Source organism: Parasteatoda tepidariorum, chromosome 1 (assembly GCF_982258835.1).
Source record: "Parasteatoda tepidariorum strain Cologne lab strain chromosome 1, Ptep-v5.0, whole genome shotgun sequence".
NCBI lineage: Eukaryota > Metazoa > Arthropoda > Arachnida > Araneae > Theridiidae > Parasteatoda > Parasteatoda tepidariorum.
Genome location: NC_141755.1, coordinates 45,808,707 through 45,835,635, shown reverse-complemented (window position 1 = coordinate 45,835,635; position 26,929 = coordinate 45,808,707). Strand labels below are relative to the sequence as shown.

The following is a 26,929-nucleotide window of genomic DNA, read 5'->3' as shown; positions in this document are numbered from 1 at the left end:
CCCATTTTGATCGCCAATATAGGAGTCTTAGTGACATTAAAGATCACCACATATCTTAGGATGCATTGAATGGCAACGTAGAGAATTTGTCATAAAAAATGTCGTCTGCTCTTTTTAAAGGAGCGAAACATGCAAAACTTTATTCACAATTTCGGCCTTATCCACCTCGAGAATTGATTGAAACCATTATTACATACATGAAAGAAAAAATTAAGGTACTTTTTAGTGTGTAAAACCATTAAAATCTCTGAATATTTCTCAATATCAATACATCTTTCTTGATTTCTTTATCTTATCTTTATTTCTTTATCTTTTCTTTGTCTCAAGCAAGTGCATTCTTTATAAATTTAATTTTAAAATGTTATCAAAATTTACTTTACAATTTTGAAATTATATTTCGAAATCTTTCATTTAAAATAAATGTTTTTTTTAAAAAAAACCTCGATTATTAACAAATCATTAGAAAATTGGGAACTTTTTGTGGGAAGGGGGATTAAAAAAAGTTGCCAAGTTATTCCAGTTAGGCTTTATTAATTGTGGTACAACTAATATTTTAGTATTAGGTACTGTTGTATAATGTATTGGGTATATTTCCAAAGTTGGTTTGGATAGAGGTTAATTCCCTTCCTGAGATGGATAAGCATTACAAACTACAGACATTTTGATAGGAGAAATGTAAATAGGGAAGCAGTGTAACTGCAGTAAATATTTATGAAAACACGTAAAAAAGAACTTTCGAATCTTAAATAATATTTTTACATGCTTTTTGATTGAAAAACGATCTAACTTTTTTGAAATCTAGCTTTTCATTACATTTCAAAAAAATTTCTCCTTTGCTTGATATTAATATAATTTTTTTTTTTTTTTAATATAAGGTAACTATAGGTTACACCATATAAATTTTGAAGACATCAAACAATCCACTGAATCTAATATTTCTCTTACTCTATGGGTCTTGTATACTGATGATGTTATTTGCTGATAATACTAAAACAGCTGCATTTAAAATTTTTGTTTGTGCTTTTTAATCTATATTTTGCATTATTTTTATTTCACCAGCATAAAAAATGAGCCCTTTTGTAAATTGAATTCCTTTAAGAAAAATTTATTAGTAATTTTATTGTAAAAAATCTATTTTAAAAATTGTTTCTGTAAAATTAATATCTTAGGTAGGAAATCCCGGACATTCTCTCTCTTTAGAATATTAATAATTTTCATTAAACATTCAACTAGTTAAAAAAAAAATATGTCAGATGCATTCATTTTCGCTTAATGAATTTTCATGAACATAAATACATATAATACAAAATAAATGAAGGAAAACTCTTATTTAAATTTATTTTATGAATCGTCATTTACATTAATTTACTATTCTTATTAATCAATTAAATACAAATTACTCTAAATATTTGTTTTGTAACAAAATATAGTACATTGATGCTAATATTAAAGTTTCAAGTCAATTCTTATTAATATCTTTCCCCCAAAGCTAGAGCCTCCTTTTTGCAAAGCAATTGATATTGGATGTGGAAGTGGCCAGAGTACATTTGTTTTGTCACAGCACTTTAAAAGCTTATTAGGTGTAGATGTTAGTGAAGCACAAATAAAATGTGCTCAGGAAATTCATGCTTTACCAAATATTGAATACAAGTAAGTAGTTAGCCTTGATTTTGTAGCTTATCAGTAACTATTTTCACCTAATTATTAAAGTTAGAAAATCAGATGTTTAAAAAAACAATCAATAATTTTCATTGCAGTTCAATGGAAAAACATTAAAGATAATTTATGAATATTTTTAAATTTAATATTATCATATGGTATCAAATTTAAAATAAATCATAAAGATTTTTTTTTTTTTTTTGCATTTGTATATGCTTATGTACTCATTATGTTTTGAATACTTAGTAGTATGAAATATAACTAGAACATTTCTTCTTCCTGCATTAGAAAACATTATGCATAAGAACTATAAAAATATTGGAAAATTACAATTGTACCATTATTAATACCTACATTGGTATTAATGGAAAGTACCTACGACTTATTAAAAGCAGAAGAAACTCTGAAATTTTGTTCTTTTTTGACTAACAAAAATTCTTAAGAATATATTTATAAAATAGTTTCCAAATTGTAAATTAATTTTGATAAATGTGTAAGAAAAATTTCCTATGAAAATTAATAAGTACATATGTAGTTTGGGATTTAAAAGGAAGCCTATAAATTTATAGATCATATCATTCATGTTAAAATCTCACAGGAAATGAATATTTTCAAAATTGTTATGAAAAAAAAATGTTCACAAGTTCGTGACATAAATTTTTGCATTGTCAATCTTTAAAAATGTTAAATTTAAAATAGCTCTAATTTTGACGCAAGAAGTTTTCTAGAATATGTGAATAATTTAGAAAGTATATTTTAAATTCTGTTAAAATATCTTTTATAAGTTAAGTATGCATCAGTGACAAATAATTCAAACAAACACCGTAACAACTTGCCTTAATCTTAAAAAAATTTTGTTGCAAAGAAATTTTTAAGAATTATTGAAGATTTACTTAAAATAATCAAATATAGTGAACTCTTGCCACAAAGATATCCAATGATTCTTTTTCCATCACATACACTAACTCCCTCTAGTACAATATACCTAACATTTCGTGATCCCATTGAATTTGTATATGAATTAATATAATTCTCTCAATATTGTGATACTCTCCAAATAAATCCCGGAAATTTTTTTTTGTTTACTTTTAATGTTATTCTTATAATATTTTGATTTACAAATGCTGAAAAAATTCACAATTTTATTATCTTTTGGTATTTATCCATTTTTTTAGACAGGAGAAGATTTTACTGTTGATTTCCGATTTATTTCTGTTCTATAATGTAAGAATGGCTACTGTTCAGATTTCAATATAACCCGGTCCTTCAAAGAGAAGACTCCAAAGAGCTTTCTTTATAGAAAATGTCTCCATTATCTACTAGAAATCAGACATATAACATTCTTATTTGTTTTCATTCCGTTCACTTAAAAACCTGATTATGAGATAGGAATGACCATACATTCCAGGTTAACAAACCAAGTGTTTTCTTACTTTGTATATACAAAATTTGATTATTTTATAAAAAATCTTCAACTTTCAATTTAAAATGTGTTTGATTTGTAAACAAAACATTTGACTTTCTTTTTTTTTCACGAGTGTATTTTTCCTTGAAATGGCACAGCAAAAGCAACTTTCGTTTCAAGATAAACAACTTAATGTGTTCCCAAAATATATAAGCCCTTGTTGTTTCTAATGCCATTTGCCACATGGGCAAGCCTGCTTGGTTAAACCGAGCAAATTTAAGGCAGAGTGTGCGTTTCTTGTTTTTCAGTGGCGCCATCTATGGCCAAGAATTCTACTTCTGCCACACCATACGTTGCACCCGTTTATAGGGCAAACCCATTCATACATCCACAGATTGTAATTTTGACCTGAATCAGAGAACGATCGATCTCCAATCCAGTACCACCAGAGGTGTTGATTTGTTATGGGAACATGGAGGACTTTTGCGACTTGACAGATTTAACGTGCATCAGTCACTTAACTTCGGCTGGCGGGGTTCGAACCCACAAACTCTCGGACATGGGCCCAGCGTCCTACCGACCAGTCTAACCCGGCCATAAGCCCTTGATATAGCAATATCTACAACAATATGTATTTTTATTGGTTCCCAAAATATTATGGTATTAAGATTTTACTATATTATGCAATTTATTTTAAATTTTATTGCTGCTTAATTATTGTATGACACATTTAGTTTTGATTGCAGCTCAATCCATAAAAAAAATTACTTATTAAACTGTATTTTAACTAAAGTGGAAAATCAATAAAAAAAAGGTAATTGAAATGAATTTTTTTAGGGTATCTGAAGGTGACAATTTGCCAGTTCTCTCATCTTCAGTTCAGTTGGTTACATTATGTCAATCCATTCATTGGTTTGTCCCTCTGGACAACCTTTACAAGGAAATTAGAAGAATTCTTATTCCAGGTGGAGTAGTGGCAGCTTATGGATATTGGATTCCACTTCCAAAGACGGATGATAATAAAAAGAATAGTGAAATCTATAAATGTGTTTTTGATGTAAGCCACTATGCATTCCACTTATAAATTTTTAAGGTATCAAACTGGGTTCAACATAATTTTTTAGGGAAACAGCCTTAATTATAATTTTTATTTTATTGTTAGTAAGCAGGAGTCTTAAAATTATAAATCAAAAGTAAACTTATTTATAAAATACTTTTTCAAAAATAAGAACATATAGGAGTATAAAAACTACAAATTATATACAGCTCTACAACAAATTATACTGCATAAATATCAAAATAGTTTATTTTTCTAGATGAATAAAATGATTACCTGCATTTTGAATTAAAATCATTGCAAAATATCAAAAATACAAAGTTAAACTATGCTGAATATTGACTTTTTAAAGAGAAATTCAAAACATTCTTACTTAAAGCATAATAAAAATAAATTGGCTCTTTAACTTTTAGTACAAAAGAGTTAACATAATACGACATCTACTAACAAAGTTTCAAAGAATTCTCTAATAAACTTTTTTTTTTGTAATGTGTGTTAGCATAGAAAGATTTTCTTAAAATCAATGTTTTTAAAAATCTGAATTTAAAGTATGTAATTACCAAAAATTATAGGAACAATTTATTTTATATGAATAACATAATTAGAAATCATAACACTCATTCTGACAGAGTTCTTATTCTAAGATTTATTACTTTAATTGCTCATATATTTCTTCTGGTGGTATTTTAATAAAGTATCCACAGTGTCATTTACAGTCTACAAAATTTCTCTTTCCCTCCCCCCCTTAACACGGATTCATATAATCACATGCAATTAAAACGTGATTTGTTGACAAAATTATTGACTAAACTTGCTTGTTACAGTAAAATTTTAACTATCATCTATGTACTAGACTTGCTTTAGATTAACAAATACAGTAAATTCATAATCTACTGATAAGAATGGTTAACTATAAACCATTTTCTTTAAGGTAATGCATTAAATACAGAAAATTAAAGAAAAAGATATTTTTCTGTTGTCTTACCAGTTGTGTAGGAAAAAGATTCACTTTTCTCTATTTTTTAATTAACTGGAAAATATATATATATATATTTTTAAAAAAAATAATAATTTGTAGTTGCAATAAAGTCAAAAATAAGAACATTCAACTGCGATCAGTGATGGAAATTTAGGTACGTCGCAGACCTTAAAAGTCTGAAACAACACACAATTCCCAAATAAAGAAACAGAAATGAGAAAAAATAAATGTTACTAAACGCAGAAATAAAATTTTGAACAAAGATTATTATTAGTGTCATTATTTCTATTTTTTTAAGAATTCAAATTCCCTTGAAGTTTTCATTTCAGATATTAAACAGCTAGATATTTAATTATCTATTACTAATACCTTTGCATAGTAAAATTTCAAAATATTTTTATGACTAAAAAAAAAGAGAATAATTCTAATTTATTTTCATGATATTCTTTCCTTTAAAACAACTTTTATGTATTCAAAAGTTTATTAAGTGTAAAAATTTTGTTTATTTAGTGTAAAAATCATTTCATTTCAGTATTGTCATGAAGAGAAATTAGGTGCCTATTGGGATAAAGAAAGATATATTGTGCAAAATAAATATACAGATGTTAATTTTCCTTTTTTAAACCAAAAGAGGTTAGTAAAAATTTATATTAATTAAAATTTAATAAATATAATTTTATGTAATTAAAAATATGATTAGGAAAATTACAATATGTATAAGTGTTGAATTGTACAAGTGTTTTTAGCAGTTAAATAATGGTTAGAATACTCTGCTACCGAATTAGAAAAAGTTATTAGGAAAATGATTCACAATTTAGTATAGCTTTGTCAGTTTTCTACCTGTGCCCTAGGAAATATCGATTTTTTTTTTACTTTTTCAACTGTTTTTATCCTTTACAAAGTTAGATAATGATTTTTTCATAAGCACTGTGACACTTTTTTTTTAAAACTTGCACGGGCTGTAAACAATATCACAACAACTAGTCACATTTTTCATTAGCATGTTTGTCTTATGACAAATACTGGAATATCTATTTCTATTAGGTAAACAATTTTGGCGTTATTCTTTTATTGGGCAAAAATAATTACTATTGTTTTACCTATATACTTAGTGCTTCCTGAATTATTAGGTCATTCTGACAAGTGTTTCTTTTTTTACGACCTTTTAAAAGTAAAACCTTTAGTTATAATAATTTCATGCATTATAAAACTCAAGTTAATAGTCTACTGTGCTTTTACTGGTGATGAATTATTTTAATTTATTCATTGATTTGAATAAAATATTTTGATAGTAAAATAATATTTGACCTTTGATTGAAATACAGTAATTAATTATAAGAAATTCTAGTGGATTTAAAACTAAAGTGTCTACCATTTAATGTTATCACACCAGTACCTGAAAGTATTGATTGGAATAAACAGCTTAGTTCACTAACAGAAAATCTATTTTGCATAAAAAATGAGATAGTATTTTCTCAGGACAACAATTGGATTCATTAAAAGTCATTAACATAAATTTATTTAGTTTAAATTGTAACAAAAAATCATAATTATGTGAAATTAAATTTAAATATTAATCAAGTTATAGTTACAAAAATTAAAGTTACTTCTCTTCATTGATTCTTGTAAAAGTGAAAGAAAATCTATGTTATTTAGAGAGAGAACTTTTCTAACTTGAACAAATTCTAAACCTTATATTTTTTTCTTTGGGTTATTACTTTGAGTGATGACTCATTTAAAAGGTAGGTAAGTACCTGCTATTTGTTATAAGACACACAGAATATGGAAGGCAAATTAAATCCTTTGACTCAAAAAGTTTCTCAATTTGAGTAAATTTCGATGAGTAACCAGATGTCTTGAGGTTGAGAACTGAAGAAAATTGAATGCTATAGTATAAAAATAATTCTTTTCTAAGAAATTCCATGACAATTAGCAGCAGCATGAGTTTAAAAACTGGAGGGAACAATATAAGAGGATAAAGAAAATAAAAACTATTTTTGCATTTAGTATTAGTTATACTCTTTTTGTAAATGCAGAAATACTTATTATGAAATGAGTGCTTTTGTTTATTCAAATAGGGTTGAACTTGTAAATGAAAGTGAAAGCTCACTGGCTGATTATATTGGATATCTCAGCACATGGAGTTCATATCAAAAGTTGTCACGAGAACATCCTGATCAAGCATCAGAGTTGTTACCGGAGATCGAAGAAAGGTAAATTACATTTATTATTAAGGAAAGGGTAGTTATCATTTCCAGAATAGTATGTGTAAATCAAAGGTCTTAAAATAATTTAATACATCAAATGTATGTATATTGTTTACACATCATATAAACAAAAAAGTGTTTATAGATTTCAAATGTACAAGGGTAATTTTTTTAAAAGTAAGAACCGTTTTGTAATGGAGTAAAAGAAGCTTTATTTGGGAACGTAAATTGTTCACTTTTCAACATAGTCACCATTAGCATTGAAACATTAGTCAAGTCAAGCACCAGTTTTTAGTTTCCATTTTTAAAGAACTCTGTTGTTTGACCGTTAAACTAGTTAGAAACAATTTCTTTCAACATGTGATCATCATTTACCAAAGCTTTCCACAGGAAAATTCCTTAAGTTTTGGAAACAGATGAAAGTCTGAGTGTGCTAAATCAGTACTTTCCATTCATGAGAACAAGCCATCCAGATCGTTCTTTGTCATTAACATTTGTTCTTCCTTTATTAAAAAGTCTACGCCATTTAGGCACATTTCCATCATGCATTACACCTTCACGATGAGCTGTTGGTGAATTTCAGCAGAACTAACCTTTGTTACATTTAAAAACTGTATAACTGAGCCCACTTCACAATCAACAAGTATACTAATTAACATGGTGATGAACGAAGTAGTGTAACCATACAAATAACACGGGTAGAGACATTTTTTTTCTTTTTAAAATTACGCCCGCCATCGTCTTCTCAGACATAAGGCGTCTTGCAGTCCAATACAATACTGAAGTAGCTCCAGAAGGTGAGAGGGCACAAAAGTCATCAGAGGAACGAATGTCAAGAAGAGAGGGGCAATCAAATAAATGCTCCCCAGTCATAGGCGAAGTGTTACAGAGCACACAAAGAGGTGAATTGACCAAGTTAATTTTAAATAAATGGGCCTGCAAGTAGTCATGTCCAGTAATTAATCTAAGGCAAGCAACTCCCTCAGCTCTGGGAAGGAGGGAAAGGTGAGAGCGCTGCTGGTCATCAAGAAGGCTAGCCCAGGATTTTCCATCAGCTAAGTCCCTAAGAGCAGATATTGTTCTGTGCCTGCAAATTGCTCTTAAGAAGCCGCCTTGCATTTCTAAGGGGAACTGGATGAGAAGATGGATGCAGTGCTGAAGCCTCTCTAGCCAACATGTCAGCCCGTTCATTTCTGTAAATGCCAGAGTGGCCAGGGATCCACTGCAGGACTACCTCTCTTCCAGAACAAAGAAGAGAGTCAATGCGTTGTTTACACTTAAATTCGAGTGCAGAGAGATCTAAATTATATTCAGAAATGGTCTGAATAGCAGCCTGAGAATCGACAAAGATAACAATGTTTTGTTCAGATGGTTCACCAATAGCTGTAATAGCCATAAGGATTGCAAACACTTCTCCATCAAAATTATCTGCCCAAGTGTCAAGAGGTTCTCTAAGGCTGAAATATTTGGAGTAAGCACCAGCTCCAGCTCTACCAGTTGAAAAAGTGGCGGATCCATGAGTAAAAACCTGCAGCCATTGCTCGTAAGGGTATCTCTCATGTATAGTGGCCAGAGCGATAGGATACAACTCGGTCTGGTGGAAGTCCGATTTCCAAACAGGCAGTACCAAGTCGAATCTGGCAGTGGCATATCTCAGAAGGCCCGTAAAAACAGGTGGCCTATAGATGCAAAGTTTGGAGTTGGAGACCTCAAAGATCTCTGTAAGTCTCCGGTACTCAAAAAGAAAGAAATGTTGAGATTTAAGTCTAGTTTGAGGAAGATTGTAGTACGGCCAAAAGTGCTCCTTTCTCAACTATCTTTCACCAAGAGAAAGGACAGTATAAGTTCGTTTGTCAGATAAATTATAAATTTCTGTCTGGAGCTGCATGGCAGAAATAGGGGTTGAGATCGCAGAACCAGTGATGAGCCTTAGTGCTTTGTTTTGAACCAAATCGAGTTTTGATAACGCACTGTCCGAGGCAGTAACAAGGATTTCTGAACTATAGTCAAATACTGGTTTAATGTAAGAAGTAAAAGTGGAAGCAAGGACACTTTGGGATGAACCCCACTTTATTCCAGCGAGACGTTTCAATAGACCAAGGTGATTTGTCACGCTATCTGCCACTTGATTTATGTATTTAGTCCAGATCAGTCTGGTATCAAGAGTTATGCCCAAGTAGGTAGCACAATCGGTCCGACCCAGAGTACTATTTTTGTATACCAAGTTAACATTAAACTTTTTGGTACTAAGGGTAAAAAGTTCAAAATTTGTCTTTTCTGGGTTAACCTTGAATTCGTTGTCCAGGGTCCAGGTTGCCAAAGCCTCTAAAGCCAAATTGAGTGTTTTCTCCAGCATAGAGATATCAGAGCCAGTAGACCAAATAACAAGGTCATCGGCATACAACAAAGATTCAGTCTCTGGAACAGCATTTTTTAATGTAGCACAAAAGGTCATTTACCATAACATTTAAGAGGACAGGACTTAAAACTGAGCCCTGTGGAAGGCCCTGCCTGGTTTGTCCATACCCTGATTGAGAATTGCCATATTTAATGTTCAAGAATCTTTGTGAAAGAAAATCACTAATCCACTTAAAAAGATTTCCATACACTTTCTTATGAAGCAACTTCTTAAGAAGCAATTTTCTCCAAACTCTGTCAAACGCCGATTTAAAATCAACGAAGACAGCAAGTGTACTTTGCTTCCTCTGAAGCCGTCCTTAATATGCTGTGAAAGTCTGACGATCTGTCCGTTGTATTGTATCCACATCTGAAACCAGCCTGTCTCTCAGAGATATGGCCACCATAGTCCAAAAAGAACTGAAGCCAATCAACGACCATTCTTTCAGTTAGCTTACTTAGGATACAGGTCAAGGAAATTGGTCTAAAATTTTGGATGTCCGTCGGGTCTTTCCCATGTTTCAAAATAGGTGTAACATCAGCCTTTCTCCAGAGGCTCGGGAAAGTGCCACCCCAAGTTTTGTTTATAAAATTAAGGATTGCTTGTTCAGCTTTAACGCCAAGTTCCAAAATAAATTCAGGGAGGATGCCATCAGGACCAGCACTCTTTCCTCTCTTCAAGCAACGGAGTCCTCTCTGAAATTCCTTAACAGTGAAAGGTGAGGAGAAAAGGCAGTTCCATTCTGGGTTATCACCAGAGGGATTTATTTCACCCCTCTTAATCCTAGTCATCGGGTAAAAATTACTAATCTTGCGATAAAGTTTCAAAAAAGCTTTGGCAATATCTTTGTTTGAGGTTAAAGTTCTATTGCTAACCTTCAAAGGTTGTTTGCAAGGTTGTGTGCGCTTTCCATTTAAAGCAGATAGAAATCTAAAAGCTTTTGGTCCATCTTTTCGATAGTTCATATTTTCCAGAAACTTGCTAAAAGAAGAGCGTTTTGCAATTAATATCTCTTTCTTTAAAATGGCCTGGCTTTTTCTTAAGGAGATAAAATCCTCTAGGAGGCCAGTGGATTCTGCCCTAGCTCTTGCATGGTCTTTTTCTTCCTTGTTCGCCTGAAGTTTATCATTCCAGAAAGGTTTTGCATTTTTAATGTGACCCCTGGGGACACAAGCATTGGCACGTTGCAAGATTGTGATCACGATCCGATCAAGGGCCGTGTCATTATTTTCATGTAAAGGGCAGTTTCCCAAAAGTGAATCTGTTAATTCTGCATACTTCTTCCAGTTAGCCTTGCTCAAGTTCCATCGAGTAATTCTGCGTTCTTTAGTCAGTCTTGGCTCTGAGATAATCACAGAAAGGATCTTATGACCAGCACCACCAGGAGCCATGATAAGGTCGTGTTTTATCAAAGGTGTTAATCGTGGGTGAGACAGCAATAAGTCAGGATGAGAAGAACTGCCCCCATATGAAAGAAAAGTAGGTGAGGCCTTTGAGTTTTCAATAAAATCAATCTGATTTGTATCAATAAAATCTTCTACCAAATTGCCAATAGGGCAGTTTTGGTCATAACCCCATCTGGTGGAGTGGGCGTTAAAATCACCTAAAATAATGGAGTGTTTATTCCAATCCACAATGAGAGAATTTAGGTCAGGTTTATTTCGAGGTGGATTATAAATGAATGAAATACGAAAGCCAATGTTGTTTTTCCACACTCTCAATTCAATTGCTTCCAAAAAGTCAGAGGATGTCATGGTATGTTTAATCAGTGGTTCTGCAATGAGAGTGTCTTTAACGAATATAACAATTCCAGATGCTATTTGGCGAGAACGTCTAAGAGAATATGATTTATAGTTCTTCATTGGGAAAAATTCAAGCTTGTCAGCAGATGAGCCGCTTTCAGCAATGCCAATTGCATCAGGTTTTTCATGAGAAATAATATATTTAAGTTCAGTAAACTTGTCAATAGTAAGGCCACCGGCATTCCAGAAAAGAAACTTAAGGCCGGGGTTGTCCGTGCCCTTGAAAGGACAGTTTTTTAAAACATTTTTAAAAACCTTCATATAGTCTTCAAAATCAGTACAAGACAGCAAGAAATTGGCGAAGGCTGTAGCAGATTCAGCGTTACCCAGGGTGCACCACAAGGAGGCCTGCCACACTACACCCCATAGGTACATGAGACATGAAACCTAACACCATACACGAGAATATTCAAATCACACATTTGAAGAATCGCTTTTTTTACGCCCTGGATTCTTGACGATTTACCCCTAAACTCACGTGGTTTTATCGATCGCATTTTTGTTTTTGCCATGGATGTTCAGAAATTTTTTAAATTCTTTATATTAAATCACTTAAAAAAAAAAATTTTTTTTTTAGATCACTTTTTCATGCACTCAATTGTCCGCATTGTTTTGTTGATCGCGTTTTCCGAGAGTTTAGGATTTCCACATAGTTTTTTTTTGGTCAAATTTTGATCTTTTTTAACATACTATTACGATATGCAAATTTCGAAAAATCAATATATGACCAATCTAGTGGAGACAATTACACCTCAAATTTGTAACTTTTTTTTTAAATGAAAGAGTTTAGTGCATTCTATAACTGAGTGTTTTTCGCGGTGTAACAAAATGCCACTATGTTCAACTCCAGATTTCATTTCCCTAACATGCAATTTTTTAAAAATAGTATTATAGTGGAAATCGGATTAAAATCAAACAAAAATCAGAGGTCGGGAAAAAAATCATAAAAAAGCAGAAATTAGCGATGAATTCTCATACCTGGATAATAGAAGGCAGATGATCTACTGGTCAGGTCTCATAATATTTAATTATCAAATTAAGGTTATGCATATTATTTGAAGAACCGAAAGCATCTGGATTTATCAGTTAAATTTTGCACAATGCTGAAAATATTTTGACACTATTATTTATTAAAAATATTCCATAGCAGGAAGTCTAAATCTGCCGTAAAGAAAAGAAATTAGTACAAAATGCTTATTGTTTGGCATTGTACAGTTTTTCTTTTCTTATAACATTTAATACACTTTAAATAAATGACATTATTAATTTATATTTCTTTTTCAGATTAAAAGAAATTTTAGGAAGTAAAGATACTTCAGAAAAAATACAACTAAAATTGCACACCGATTACTTTATGCTGATAGGTCATCAATAAGAGAAATTTTATAGTATGACTTGTTATGAAAGATAATTTCAGCATTTGTAATATTTTGATTGTTAAATATTTTTAATGTTTGCATTTGATAAAACATATGCAAAATACTTTGATCCTGGAAAATCAAATTTAACTAAGTCATTTTGCCCCCAATCAACAGAATTAAAAATAAACTAATTTTTAGATTGCATTTATAGATGAAATTTATTGTTTCCAAATCCTCACAAAACGGATAGCAATCTATTTATCGAAAATTTAGGTATCTTGGAGGTTATACCTATAGAATTTATATTTCAAAAAAACAATAGTTTTTATTTTAACCCACTGACAGTTTAAAAAATAGACAATATTGGGATAATGTTTCTCCGTTTCACACTATTTTACTACCTAATAACATGGAAAAACCAGTTTTGCTATGCAAAGACTGCAGGTTAAAATAAGAAACTTTACTTGCAAAACCGCCAGTGGGCAATTTTTGGTTTTTAAATGCTTTTTAAGCTAATATTTAATAAAGTTTCGAAAAAAATGGTGTTTTATTAAAATTAATTTTAAATAAATTCAAAGTAAATCTTTAAAAATACAATTCTGGGAATTAATTTTATTTATGAATAAAACAGAGTATACTAATGTTGGCATGATCGTTTAATACACGTACCATTTTCCTCTATGGTTAAGTATACTTTAAAAAGTTTGTTTTTTTAATAATTTTGATTGATAAAAACAACTAAAAGCATAACTGGTGTCGCCATTTCTCTTTAATTTTTAAATCAAGAACTATAGCGTAGTTGGCTTAATTTTATGAAATAATCATACATAAATTATGAATTATTTATTGTATTATACAAATAAATAAACTCAATAGGCTAGTTTTTTGGGATAAAGTGATCAAATTAAAAGCTACAATTATTCAAATATTATTAAAATGAATACTATTTTTAAGTTGTTTGAAAGTTGAAATTTAACTGGTATTTAGTAACTGAAAATAAGATAAACTGATAGATCAGCTGAAATGAGAATCAGTCAATTCTCCAGTTTTATTAAATATTTCTAACTCATAAAAATGTTCAATTAAATTTTTTTGCAGCGTAACTACCTAACTCCATTCTATTTTTAAAACCATAAAACATACTAAAAACCTTTCATAATCATGAAAGCTTTCTGAAATGTAATGCAACATCTTAAAAGAAAATGTAATGTTAAAGCTAAACACAAAATTATTGTAATTTTTTTTAAACAATTTATTTAGTTACAATCAAGCAGCGTTTTAACAAAAATGTTCTAATTAGATTCTGTCAAACCTTGCTTTATCTAAGATTCTATTTTGGAAGCAACATAAGATCATCATTAAACAACAGTAATTATCCCTGAGAACAAGTTAATTAGTTATTTTATTGAAATGTAATTATTTCTAGAATACTACCATTTAATATACCACCTTAAATATTTAAAACTTATTTAAGAAAATTTTTATTGTGAAGAACTTTTTGAAATTATTTTTTAAGCAACAATTTTAAGTAATTTGAATTTCATCCAGATAAAAAGAAATATAATTTTTTATAATTACTGCTGGTGATTATTTTGTAATGTGATTTATCATAGCATTTAATAATAGGCATTTTTTTAAAGGAAAACCTACAGCTATTTTTTATTTAAAAATTATTTACTTCAAAATATTATAAAGTCACCAAAGTTTCAAAAATGGGATAATCTACAATTAAGAGTTAAGGTCAATCCAATAAGATTTGCCATAATTTCACTAATTAAAAAAATGAAATAAAATTTTATTTATCGTTGTTTTTAATAAGTGGAAAATCTCACACTTTTTTTAAAATTATTACTGCAGTTTCTTAAGTTTTTTTTTTGCATCAGTTGAAAGGTTTTGCTTACAAAGTCAAACTTTTTTTTTAAAAATAGAGATGTTCGACCTAGTTCAAAATTACTTTTCCAACTTATACTAAAACAATAAGATATAAACAAATAAAATTTTTATTATTTAATGTGCCTCTTTATACTTGTATATGACAAATTTCTAATCAATAACACAGAAGATCATATTAATTAGATTATTAAAAAAATAATTAGATTAAAAAATATTATTTTGTCATTCTTTGTGGAAAAATATTTGAAGAACAGAACTATTCAAATATTCCTATTTACATAATCTTCATTTTTATTAAATGCTATACACTATTTTGTATAAACATTTCTGAAAATCAAATTAATAAATCAATAGTTCTGTTCGTACACACAAAAGAATCGTAGAAAAATAAAATCTGTTTTATGTCATAAAAATTGCATGCATACATTTGTGCTTGATGCAATCTGGCAAGTATTGACAATGTGCAATGAAAAATGCTAGCTTCTTAACAGTTTAAAAAGAGTTTTATAAAAACAGTAAAAATCTTTTTATTACTTTAATGTATAAGCAGTTTCTCTACTATAATTGCTTATTCATAAACAACATTAAAGCTGTAAATTACATCAGTTAAGTTAGAAAACAAAATTAATCATATAACCATGAAATATAAAACTTTTATACATTTAATTTAGATTTCCTAAAGCAAAAATTTACACATAACATAGTTTAAAAAGCTCTTCTTTTCAATTAAACAAAACAAATGCTTCCTTTAACATTATTACCTTCTTAAAGTACTTTGACTAACAAAGTTTTCATTTTATTTTATTTATTTATATTTTTAGCTTAAAATACAGTTTATAAATTAATACTTAATTTTAGCATGAAAATATTTTTTGGGGTTTGTTGTTAAATATTGTTGAAGTAACAAAATTAAAGGTGTATATATGCATTGAATATAATCTGATGGTAAGTATGAATAAACTTTTATTTCAGTACCAATATTTTAATGTTAAGTGCAACATTTTTATCCAATCACAAAATCTGTAAAAATTTGAATTGCATTGTTTTAATTCTTGTGGAAATGAACCATTATGCTACAAGGACAAACACACTTTTCCAACTGAACACTCTTTGAGATAACATGGGAAGAAACTATTTTTTGATGTAGAACAAACATCATTCACAAAGAAAAATATTTAAAATATGTTTTAAAAAAGACTGGTTTAATGCATCATGAAATAAACCAGTCTTTTTTAATAAATTTATTAGAAGTATAATTGTAAGTAAAGATTTTACTCCTGTTTTATAAACTTAGTTGAAAAAACTTTATAAATAAATTATGAAAAATTTGCAACCATTAAGTTCTTCTTTAAAAAATCTCACTGGCCAAATCATCTGTTTGACGGTTTCTGACGACTTTGTATCAATAAGTTTGAATTAATTAAGCTTTATAAGTACACATAATTAAATATAGACATTGCAAATCATTTGCAAAATTAAACCAATAAAAATAATTAAATATTTATTTGTTTGTCTCGAAAGCACACAGTTATGTAGCTCTAAGTAATATAAATCTTGTATAATATTACTATAATCATCTAACTAATATCAAAATAGTTTAAATTTACTTTGACAATCAAATTAGTGCATAAACATGGTTCTTTTATTTTACATTTGCCTTTGAAAAATCCTGTTTAATTACAATATCAATACAAAAATAGACAAAGAGCAATAATTCTCTAAGCTCAAAATATATAGAAATATATTCTACTTTTTTTTTTTATCACAGTACAGGTGAAATCTTAATAATTTTAATTTAATAAATATATGTATTAAAAGTAGATAATCAAATTTATTAGTAAAACTCTAAGCAGTAGTTTATAACATTTATAATAGAATTTATTACTAACAATATAAATTAGTGTTAATAAATAGTATAACAAGAATCCAGAAAATAAAAGGAGCTTCTATTTTGTCAACTAAAAAATCTTTTTTTCTCCCATGTTTGAAGTATGTAGAAAATAAGCTAATAAAACTTCTAAGTATTCAAATTATTATGATTTTTCTATAGAACTATGAAATATTAAAAAGCAACTCGCAAAAAATAAAATTTCCAAGGAGTTTTTTTTTAAAACTCAGCATGTTGACTGTTCTTTGATCAGTTATAAAATATTATGATTTTAATAGAGTTTAAGCAATGCTTGTTTGTTATGGACTCGTAGTTGCTCAACAGCCAGTTGTTAGCAAAGGTGGTCATAGAGTAAAAACAATTTTGAGACCAACTGTCTAATCAATATATAAATATTTATAAATTAGAGGTATTCTTTTATTAATTATACGGATGACTCCTAAAGCAAATTTTTAAAAGAAAAGTGTTAAATTTTAAGAAAAGTAATAGTAGTTAACAAAGATTGAAAAGCTAATTGAGAAAGTTTTGTAAAAAATTGTAGCATTTCAATGCTTTGTAAAATAAATGAGCTAAACAAGAACTTTTAGTATACTCTAACTTTACTATAATGTTGGTAATTATTTACATAACAAACATTAACGCATTTAATTAAACATTAATGTAAAATAAAACCTGTTAAAATAATTTTTTTAAAAATCTGAACTTCTGAATTCTGTATATTTTACAATAAGTGTGTGTGCATATTTTTTAAATAAAGAGAGCAATACAGAATTTTCAAGTTCGCAAACAAACTCAATAAATGTACAACATGTTAACAAACATAATAACAATATGTAAATACCATTCAGCGGACAGAAAAACTGCTCTAGATAAAAGAGTCTGATATTAAAGCTGCTATTTTGTAAATGATAAAACACAACCACAAGTTGCAAACTTGCTTGATTCGTTATCACTGCATTGCTTTTAAAATTCGTAGCTGAAACTTTAATTTTTTTAGCCAAAATAGAGTATAAAACCCCACAGTACTATAGGTAGTGACTCAGATCTGAAACCTTTAAATCACGAGTCTAGTGTCTAGGGCAGTTCTTTTGGTAGCTCGACAGTAAAATAAAAATACTTAAAACAATAGCAGCCCATATTCATAGTTACTTATCAGGTAAATTAACTCGTTCACTATAGTCTTTTAGAATTGCTTTTCCGGTATCTTTAGCTGTTTTTTTTGCAATGGATTTAACTCCTAATGATTGAACATTATGCGTGGTTAATGCTAAATTTCCAATTGATGATACAGCATCACCGACCACTTCACCAGCTTCTCCACCATATCTGTAATAAGGATTGAGTTAATTCATGCAAATATCTTTCTAAGGAGATACAGAGATGTAGTAAGCTAATTTGTATTACAAATTCGATTATTTCAAAATGTACTATACAAAATGTACTATACAAAAGAAACAATTTAGATAACTAGTTGTATTGCTATGGTTAATACACATATGCTCTTCAGTAAAAAACGCTCTAAACTGTGACGGCAGAACAATGGCAGTCCCCACAGAATAATTTAAGAGTTTATTAAGTGACGATGATTGCAAAATTCTTCCCCTTATTTTGGGAAAGATCACCCAACACTGACATTTCTCTTGAAATGATCATGTTTTGCAAATAATATTAAACAAACTTATTACTAATTGTTGAATAAAAAAAAGTCCATTCTATTAATTTATCCAAGTTTTCAACTTAGGTATTGTTGATTCGCCTTGATTATACAATAAATCGATTGTACATCTGACCGCTCATCAGAAATATTTAAAAAGTAACCTCTTTTAATCAATTATTTTTTATTTACCGACTTCAGCTTTTAATTTTGTTATGCGTAGCAATTGCTATGGTGGTGACATCACATGCCATGATCTTACAACTGTTCATGGTACTTAAATATTGATTTGAAAATACTCATTTTCTTTTTTAAATAAGATTTATAACTCTTTCATTTACTTCATCTTTTTATTTTTATATTCTTCCAACTGTAGAGATAATGTCTATTTTGGATGGACACTGGCAAAACTATAGTAATCATATATAGTCATGTTGATTCAATTCTGCTCATGGGAGTATTTGTGTAAAATTTCATACTGTTGTTGAGTGAATACGGTTCTTGTAAAGCATGTTGTAGAACTACTACTTAACATTGTGATGCTCAAATAAGTTGAAATAACTTATCATAAAAATTAAAGGAAAATTTAAAATCACGTTGCAAACATCAACTTACTTATGGCCAACTATGTTAACTGTCTCAGCACTAAGACTATAAGCTAACATCCTAGCTGCATTCTCTAAACCCATATAAATAGTTGAGAAACCTGAAATAATTATTAATAATTTAAAAAAACAAATGACTCAAACTGTGAAACAAAATTTTTAACAATGTAACAAAAACTTTACAAAATATTAAACAAAATTGCTTTACATCTGAACCAGCTTCTTTACTCCAAGTTAATACTAATACTATTTAATATTTTGTTTCATGTTAATGTCTTGACATACAACTAACTTATTAGTATTAAATGTTGAAAACTGAAATACTAAAAAATAATGATATTTATCAACATAAAATAACTTCTAACTAAAGTGGAAATATACATGACAGAACAAAATTACTGTCTTCGACATCTTTTTCCAAACACTAAACTGATTAAAATATATCCTATTAACAAATCATATTAGTTTTTAACTGTAATGCAGGCTTTATAGAGGTTCAAAATAAAAATCCAGACATTTTACAAAAAAATCTGATTAATATCAGGCCTTTTTTGCAACACATACATAATAGATTGTTTTTAAGAAGGAGAAACAAAGTGCAAAAAAATAATAATAATCTGCTGATTTGAAAATTTAATTTTGTGTGCCATATTTCAGCAAAAAAAAAAAAAGGTTACAGTGAAACTGCAAATCAATCTTTTTCAAAGAAAGAGCTCAGCAAACCAACTGCACCTTTTGTTTGTTGTTCATCGGTCATACTACTGATGTAATTCGCCCTAAGCGAATTTTACCCTTCATTAACAAATTAACCGTATATTCATATTCCTAAGGGATTTTTCATTGAGAAGAACATTTAGTTAAGCAGCGCTATCCAGCTTGCTACCAGTTAAATATACAAAGCATATACAAAAATATTTAAAGAATTTAGATTTAATTACAAACTACAACCCTTTTTCGTCTGTGCTGTAATATTTTTTAGTATCATCTGTTAGCTTGTGAATTTTTTAGGTATTTATATACAACAATATATATGATGATATATGTCGGTCAACCTCTTCCTTAAGTTACTTTTTTGACATTTTTGCAAAAAGTCACCACTGAAAAAAATTAGTTTCTACTACATATATATTTTGTCCTTTACTCTTAACAAGAGGGAACACATATTTACCTTGCAAGCCACCGGCAGCCACGGTAAGAACTCCATCGACTGTATCCTTAGCATCAGCCGGATCTCTTCTAAAAGCTGAAGTTAAAAGTTTAGTACTTTGTTCACGAATATGAGGTGCCAACTGTCTGCCCAAGCTCACTGTCAAATCTCCTAGCTTACGCACTTAAAAGAAAGTTAAGAAAAAAAGTATAGTTAGAATACATAGGAGATAGATATGATACATAAATTACAAATAAATTTATTTCACTATGTGTGTATGTATGTTATGGGGAAAGATATTTTGAATTGAGAAGGCAGTCTTGAATAACAAAGTGGTGTCACAATTTTATTGAATAGAAAAGGGAATCAAGGCAGACTCGCAACAATGCTCCCTCTACATAATGACTGTTAGATTGAGAAGAAGTATATGAGTTTGGAGAAGGTTTTTATATCTTTCTGTACAATATATTTAAATATTAATCAATCAAAGTAATGCGAGACTGATCAATTTCCCATGACACTAAAGGCGTATTGTGTAATGTTAAAAGAATGAAATACTAAATCTAATCTATAAATAGAGCACATTATCTAACACACAATCAATTAAAACCATTCCAAGGAATCGAGTAAGAATATTGATTGACTCATGTTAGTCAATGTGATGATATGATCTTTGTCATGAAAAATTGATCAGTCCCATGCTGCTAAGTGATTTTTAAAGATATTGTCCAGAAACCCATCCAAGGTCAAATCCTTCTTCTCAATCTAGAAGTCATAATGTAGATGCCCCATTGTGGTGGGTCTGGCCCTAAACCCTTTCGCATTTAATAAAATTATAGCATTACTTCTCTGTATGTGTAATTTTAAAGTACCCTTTCGGTATTCAAGACTATATATTAAATTCAACATATTTTAACACCGTAACACACACACATAATATATATACGCACAGTAAAAGCTCTATACAAAAAGTATGGCATATTATGAGAAATCCACTATTACGATAAATTTCCAAGGCACTGTCAAAATCCTAGAGAGAGATTTAGAAAAACATTGGTCTAATCCCAATAAATTTTATGAGTATCAAAGTTACCAGATATGATAAAGTTTAAATATTATTAAAAGATAAGCACACTATTGCAGAGAAAATGATACCCCAGCCATAAAAATCATCTACCTTTGGGATAAATTTCATAGCTCTTTAAAAATAAGAAAGTATCAAATACTCATTCACACAACTTAATATAAAGATAAACTTTTTATTATTATATGTTGTGATCAAAACAAAAAAAGTTTTTTTTTTTACCTAAATATCCAGTAGCTTTCAAAGCACAACCAGATGCTTCATGTGCAATTCTTAAGCCTTCTCTAACTCTAGGATCTACAACAACAGGTTTATCTTCGGGGCTTATCCTTTGCCTTGCTTTCGTAGCACCTTTATGAATCAGATCGCTGCTTAATGCAGCCCCTTTTACAATTCCAGCAGATAAATATTCAGCACCTAAATGAGTAAAAATCAAGCAATATTTCAAACAGTAATTTTCTAAATAACAGTGCACAAAATCAAGGATTTGTTAGAAAAGATATAAACTGAAGAAGTACTGGCATAGCCAGAGGGTGACAAGAGGGAATAACTGTCTTCAGGCACAGCCATAAAGGGCACCAAGTTCATGTTCACAAATACACTATTAAAAGCTAAAACTAACAAATAAATTCAAAAATAAAAAATATATAAATGAATTTAAATTTCATTCACCATCTTATTAATTACTGCACTATAATGAATCACTCTTTTTTTGTTAATAAATTTATAAATGCATTAATAAATTAAAAATATTTCTTTAATTTAGTTAACAAATATGTAATTTACTTCTCCTTTAATATGTGTCACGGGTAAGTAGTGATTGAAAATGCTCTTTTAAAATTTTGTGACAGTTCTTGCATCTGAGAAGAATGTCCAATATGCAAATTTCAAATTCTTTCTCCTCTCAGGATAATAAAATTAAAAATTTGCACAACTTTATTTAAAAATAAATTTGGGAAAATGGTATCAACCAAATGTTGAAAAATCATACAAGTATGATTTCAGTTTATGTTTACAACAGGTTGAGTACAAGGCACATAAATTGATCAATTGATATGCTAGATATCATGAAACATCTTTTTATTAAATAGTTAAAATTATGTAAAAAAATTTGAAACAAAAACTATAGAAAAGAAAAGCTTATTTTATGAATCAAGTTAAATTTTCCAACGTTTCCTCATTGACTTTTTCCGCATTTGGTGTAGAGGCTTGCCTGGTAGCTGGGGGGAGGTTTTGATGATCTTGCCTAAAGGTTTTCTTCAACACAAAGTCTAAGGAAAGAATTCTGTGGTGGTCACAAATAGAGACAGTCATCATACAGAGGTGGTCATTACATATATGACGTCATTGCCGAGTGGAATGATTAAAACAGGTCTTAGGCAAGGAAAGAGGGAACAAAATTTATTTATTAATTATTAGACAGAAAACAGCTATAAAAGTGAGCATTAAAAAAGTGGTCATATACTATTTCCAATTTCAGAATTACATTGTTCGGATGAGATGGTTTTAACAATTTTGAGCATAATTTTATTAATTCATCAATGAACAATTTAAAATTGATTGAGGCCATTACACATAAAGTTTTATAGTTATGTTATAGCTATAAAATAAAAATTAATCACTTAAAATTTCATAAATACATCTCATTAAAAAAAAAAAACAACATGTATAAAATAGAACATTAAAATTTTTTTTAATTGGGTATACTATAGCCTACGTCACAGATCGTGTTATTCCTACTAAATTTAACTAGTAAACAGCATTTTCTGCAAACCTGATTTCTAGCAACAAGTAAAAGCATCAAACGGAGTGTCTTGTTTATAAGTCGCTACTCGCCAGGTTGGAATTGTATTAGTCTAGTTCCTTTGGAAATAATTTATATTGTTGTTTTACCGAAGTTTATGAATTTAGTAAACATATTATGAATTTAGTAAACATATTTAAAACTCAGTTTATTAATTAAACTAAAAGGTAAATGTTATTCCTAGTAAGTGGAAGTAGTTGTGCTTTTTTCATATTATACCCAATTAAGTTCATGACTTCATCAAACAAATGATTTTAAAGTGGGGTTTCAATAATCTGGAAACAAAAACAGTTTGAATACGCCCTTTAATGTTTTTGTACATAAGTAATTTTGAGGTTGATCTCTCAATTTACAATTTAAAAATTCAATATGATAACTAGTGGTTTGATAACAAGTTCTATATTTATAATTTGAAATTCAAGTGATATATAAATAATGGATGGCTCATAAACTTGAGCTAAAAATTAAGCAATTTTAATGTGTGTCTCTAATTCAAATAAAGCTGTAAATCAAAATTTTTTGATTTTTAAAATAAATTCCTTTAAAATCTTCATTTATATACACAGAACATTAGCAGTTCAAAACACACAAAATTCAGGCTAAAAATTGGGACAAAATATTTTATCATAAAAAAAAATAAAAAAAATCCTTTATAATGGGAACATAAAAATTTTGTAATCATTCAATTTAACTCACCTGTAACAATGCCTTTTGAAATTGTTTCACTTATAGGAGATGATGGTGATGATGTATGCTCTGCTTGAACTTCAGCATCTTTCAATTCAATTCTTCTTTCTTCCTTAAGTGCAGTAAGCTGATGCAACAACTGCAAAAAGGCTGCCCTTTCTTCTGAACTGACAGAAGGAGGTAAAACTACACCAACAGCAGAATCTGAAATTATTTTGAAGACATTTTTAAGAATGTAAATTGAAAGTTAAATGTTGCCTGAAGATTCTCAGGCAGAAATAAAAATTCAGGGTAAAAGATAGTTTCACTACAAAAACAAACGAATGAATAAAAGCATCATTTAAATTAAGTTATAAAATTTATTAAAAAACCTAAACCTGTATCATATAAAGTACACCTTCATCAGAAAAACAAATGAGAGGAGTCATATTAACAGAGGTAAATATACAATTTAAAATTTAATTTACAATGAACGTTAAAACTACATGATAATCAGACAGAGGTTATGTCACACTAACAGAGATAAATATACAGTTTAGCATCAAATTGTAATATAGAAAATTAAAAATTAATGAATACTTTAAAAACATGGTACAACAAGAACAGAATTTTTGTTTCTGTATAAAAGTGAAATGCCCGGGAAAATATCGACATGTTTTTTTTTAAATGCGCAATTTCAAAACAATTTGGCACCTTGGCAAATGTATTTGGCACAACAGATCACGATACGGAAATATCCTCGTAATATCTAATTATCATTATTATCTTAAACCTTTCTATTAACGCTTTTTCCCCGGCATGCTCCATTGATATGGGGGATACCAATAATACAGCTAAGTTTTGATTATTTTTCTATAATGACTAAACTTATTTCTATATAAATAATATTTATGAATAATTTTCATTTAAAAAAAAATTTGCTATTCGGCCAATTTTTTTCGCCGAATATTCGGCATTCAGCCAAATCACTATTCCTTACATTCATAATTAAAAACAGGAAGTTGTCATGAAAAAAATAAGCATAATAAGAAGAAAATTTACCTAACTAAAATTTAATATTTAAATCTACATAGCAAGAAAATATATTCGGTATTCAAATTAAAATTAAGAAAAGGAAAGCAGAAAGACATCAGAAAAAAAATATTTATCTTGCCTCTTGCATTTCCTACATTAGGAAATAGGAAAGCACCATAGCTACTCTCTAAAGCTGGTGATTGTCCAGGTATAAGGGGATAAGTCCAACTTCCGATTTGTAGCCAGGCAGGAGGTTTTATTTCAACATCTTTATTATCAATAAACTGATAAACATACAGAGAGGTTTGAGTGCTGTTTGTAGTCACAGAACCATCATATGAAACGAAAAATAACTGCACACCTTCAGGCACACAAAACAGCTCTGCCACTTCCGCACTGTTCCTCCGACTTTTATCATCACTATGATTCGCACCATTCACTTCTACCGGGTACGATGAACGCCTAGGTACAACAACAAAGTCATGTTCACATGCTTCGTCGTAGCTTGGAGGCATTTCAAATGGCTCTGGAGGTGTATAAGGAGGGTTAGCAAACGCACTGTCAAAAGAAATACCCTGGAGTTGACTACGAATCAACTGAGACGTTTTCTTCATCTTTTCTTGAAGCTTTTTTGCATTATCCCACTTCGGACCTTTACAATATTCCTTATCACATCTAACATCCAATGCTGCATTAATTTTATCCAGTCCCTTTCTATACATGTCAGTGGCAAGACTGTATTGTTTTTGCTCTTGATAGGCAAGACCTTGAGAGACATACAAGTAAGCCTCATCGTGATTGTTTTTAATAAGCTCAAGTAATTCTAATTGCTTATCTGTTTCCTCGCTCATAGGACTGTTAGACGCCATAACCACCTACAAATATTAATAAATAACATTAAACTGCATGCATAAAGAATTAAGTAAAAAATATGTATTTAAACATGAATATTTCCTCCTATAAACACAATTATTCTCATTTTAAAAATTAACAGTAATATTTTAATTAGGTATTCTTTTTTTAAAAAAATACCAAAACTTTTAAAACAAGATTATCATTGCTGTACAATCTGCCAACCATATTTATAATAACTACTTATACTTATTATAATTATTTTTCTATAACTGCTGTACTACTGTATTTTAGCGATAATATAAAAATTGGCAAATCTTCTTGCTTTAACCAAATATTAGGAAGGAGGAATATATCAGGAGAGGCAGTAGGCACCACAATAACTCTGTTTTGGAATTGACACATGGACCAAGTTACCAAAATGGGAATATCTCAGGTAAATAATTTAAAGATCATTAATTTTAATAAAATTAAATGTAATTATTTGCATTTAATCTTGTTTAAAAAAATCACCAATATTTTAAGGTATGTTTTTAAATTCAGAACCTATCACTAAGTATAATTAGGTCATTTTAAGAAATAGGTTTATTATTCTAAGACTTTATCTCTGACTAAGACTTAATCCAAAAATCGTAATTTTTTGTTTCAAAATAGTGTAGTAATTCAAAGCAATGAAACAGAATTTAATCTAGTAATCATGTATGTGATATCATATAAGAAAAAACATATCTTAAATCTTATTCATTATTTATTCCTTGAATCAAAGATTATGTAATCACTAATAGTTTCCCTCCATATATTGGAAAAAATGTTTTGAAGTTTTACGAAATTCATTCAAATAAGCATGGAATTTATGGTTAAAAATAGAAATTTATTTCCTTAAAGGAAAAATTATATATTGATATAACAAAGATATATAAATATATTATATTAATATATTATATTGATATATATATATAGAATATTATATTGATATAACTAAGATTATAAACTAAAAAATATTAGAATTCTAAAGTAGTATAAAATATTTTAAAAATATAAGTAAGAGCACCTTCCGGCAAAATTTATATAGAATAAATGGATATGAGAACAAAAACGTCATTTTCAATGCAAAGAGGATTAATTACTTACTTATTAAACTCAAGAGAGACTTACAATTTCTAATAAGGAAAAATCTAAGAAAATAAAATGCACAAAAATATTTTCTCTAAAATTTCCTGCAAATGTAAAATCATTATATCGTCTCACGACAGTATATTTAGCTTTGTTGTCATCCGTCTTGGGTCCTTTTTTATTTATTTATTTTTTTACGGGAACATTCCGATAACGATTAAGGAAAAGCTGTATTTCTAAAATTCAAAGATAAGGAAATAAAATTTTGAAAGAAGTTCTTTTCAAGGTCAACTAGTTTTTTTAATACATATTTATTCAAA

General features: G+C 29.1%; 2 protein-coding genes across 4 annotated transcripts; one reads left to right on the top strand and one right to left on the bottom strand.

Moving 5' to 3' along the window:
* Positions 1–53: 53 nt before the first annotated feature.
* Positions 54–13,072, top strand: LOC107450186 (putative methyltransferase DDB_G0268948). Its single transcript, XM_016065933.2, has 6 exons — positions 54–215; positions 1,490–1,650; positions 3,902–4,121; positions 5,633–5,733; positions 7,179–7,313; positions 12,792–13,072. Exons 1-6 carry the CDS (start codon positions 99–101, stop codon positions 12,880–12,882), a joined length of 825 nt encoding a protein of 274 aa, XP_015921419.1. The 5' UTR covers positions 54–98; the 3' UTR covers positions 12,883–13,072.
* Positions 13,073–15,706: 2,634 nt separating this feature from the next.
* Positions 15,707–26,793, bottom strand: spartin. Of its 3 annotated transcripts, none has more exons than XM_016065932.4 (7): positions 26,628–26,793; positions 24,784–25,519; positions 23,640–23,834; positions 21,362–21,556; positions 20,077–20,238; positions 18,919–19,009; positions 15,707–17,975 (listed from the first exon to the last, which is right to left on the bottom strand). In XM_016065932.4, the coding sequence occupies exons 2-7, from the start codon at positions 25,511–25,513 to the stop codon at positions 17,795–17,797; spliced, it is 1,554 nt and encodes a 517-aa protein (XP_015921418.1). In that variant the 5' UTR covers positions 25,514–25,519; positions 26,628–26,793; the 3' UTR covers positions 15,707–17,794. The 3 variants fall into 3 exon arrangements, with proteins under 3 accessions (XP_015921418.1, XP_071036016.1, XP_015921417.1); XM_071179915.2 differs by having other exon boundaries at positions 26,652–26,788; XM_016065931.4 differs by having other exon boundaries at positions 26,548–26,657.
* Positions 26,794–26,929: the final 136 nt, after the last annotated feature.

Excerpts from the sequence above, each read along its gene's own strand:
- LOC107450186 (XM_016065933.2), top strand. The coding sequence starts at position 99 with ATGTCGTCTGCTCTTTTTAAAGGAGCGAAACATGCAAAACTTTATTCA. Across the intron at positions 1,651-3,901 it reads TTACCAAATATTGAATACAA|GGTATCTGAAGGTGACAATT; the intron begins GTAAGTAGTTAG and ends GAATTTTTTTAG. Across the intron at positions 7,314-12,791 it reads TTACCGGAGATCGAAGAAAG|ATTAAAAGAAATTTTAGGAA; the intron begins GTAAATTACATT and ends TTTCTTTTTCAG.
- spartin (XM_016065931.4), bottom strand. The coding sequence starts at position 26,598 with ATGACGTTTTTGTTCTCATATCCATTTATTCTATATAAATTTTGCCGG. Across the intron at positions 20,239-21,361 it reads GAAAGCTACTGGATATTTAG|TGCGTAAGCTAGGAGATTTG; the intron begins GTAAAAAAAAAA and ends CTTTCTTTTAAG. Across the intron at positions 17,976-18,918 it reads GTTAACATAGTTGGCCATAA|ATATGGTGGAGAAGCTGGTG; the intron begins GTAAGTTGATGT and ends TCCTTATTACAG.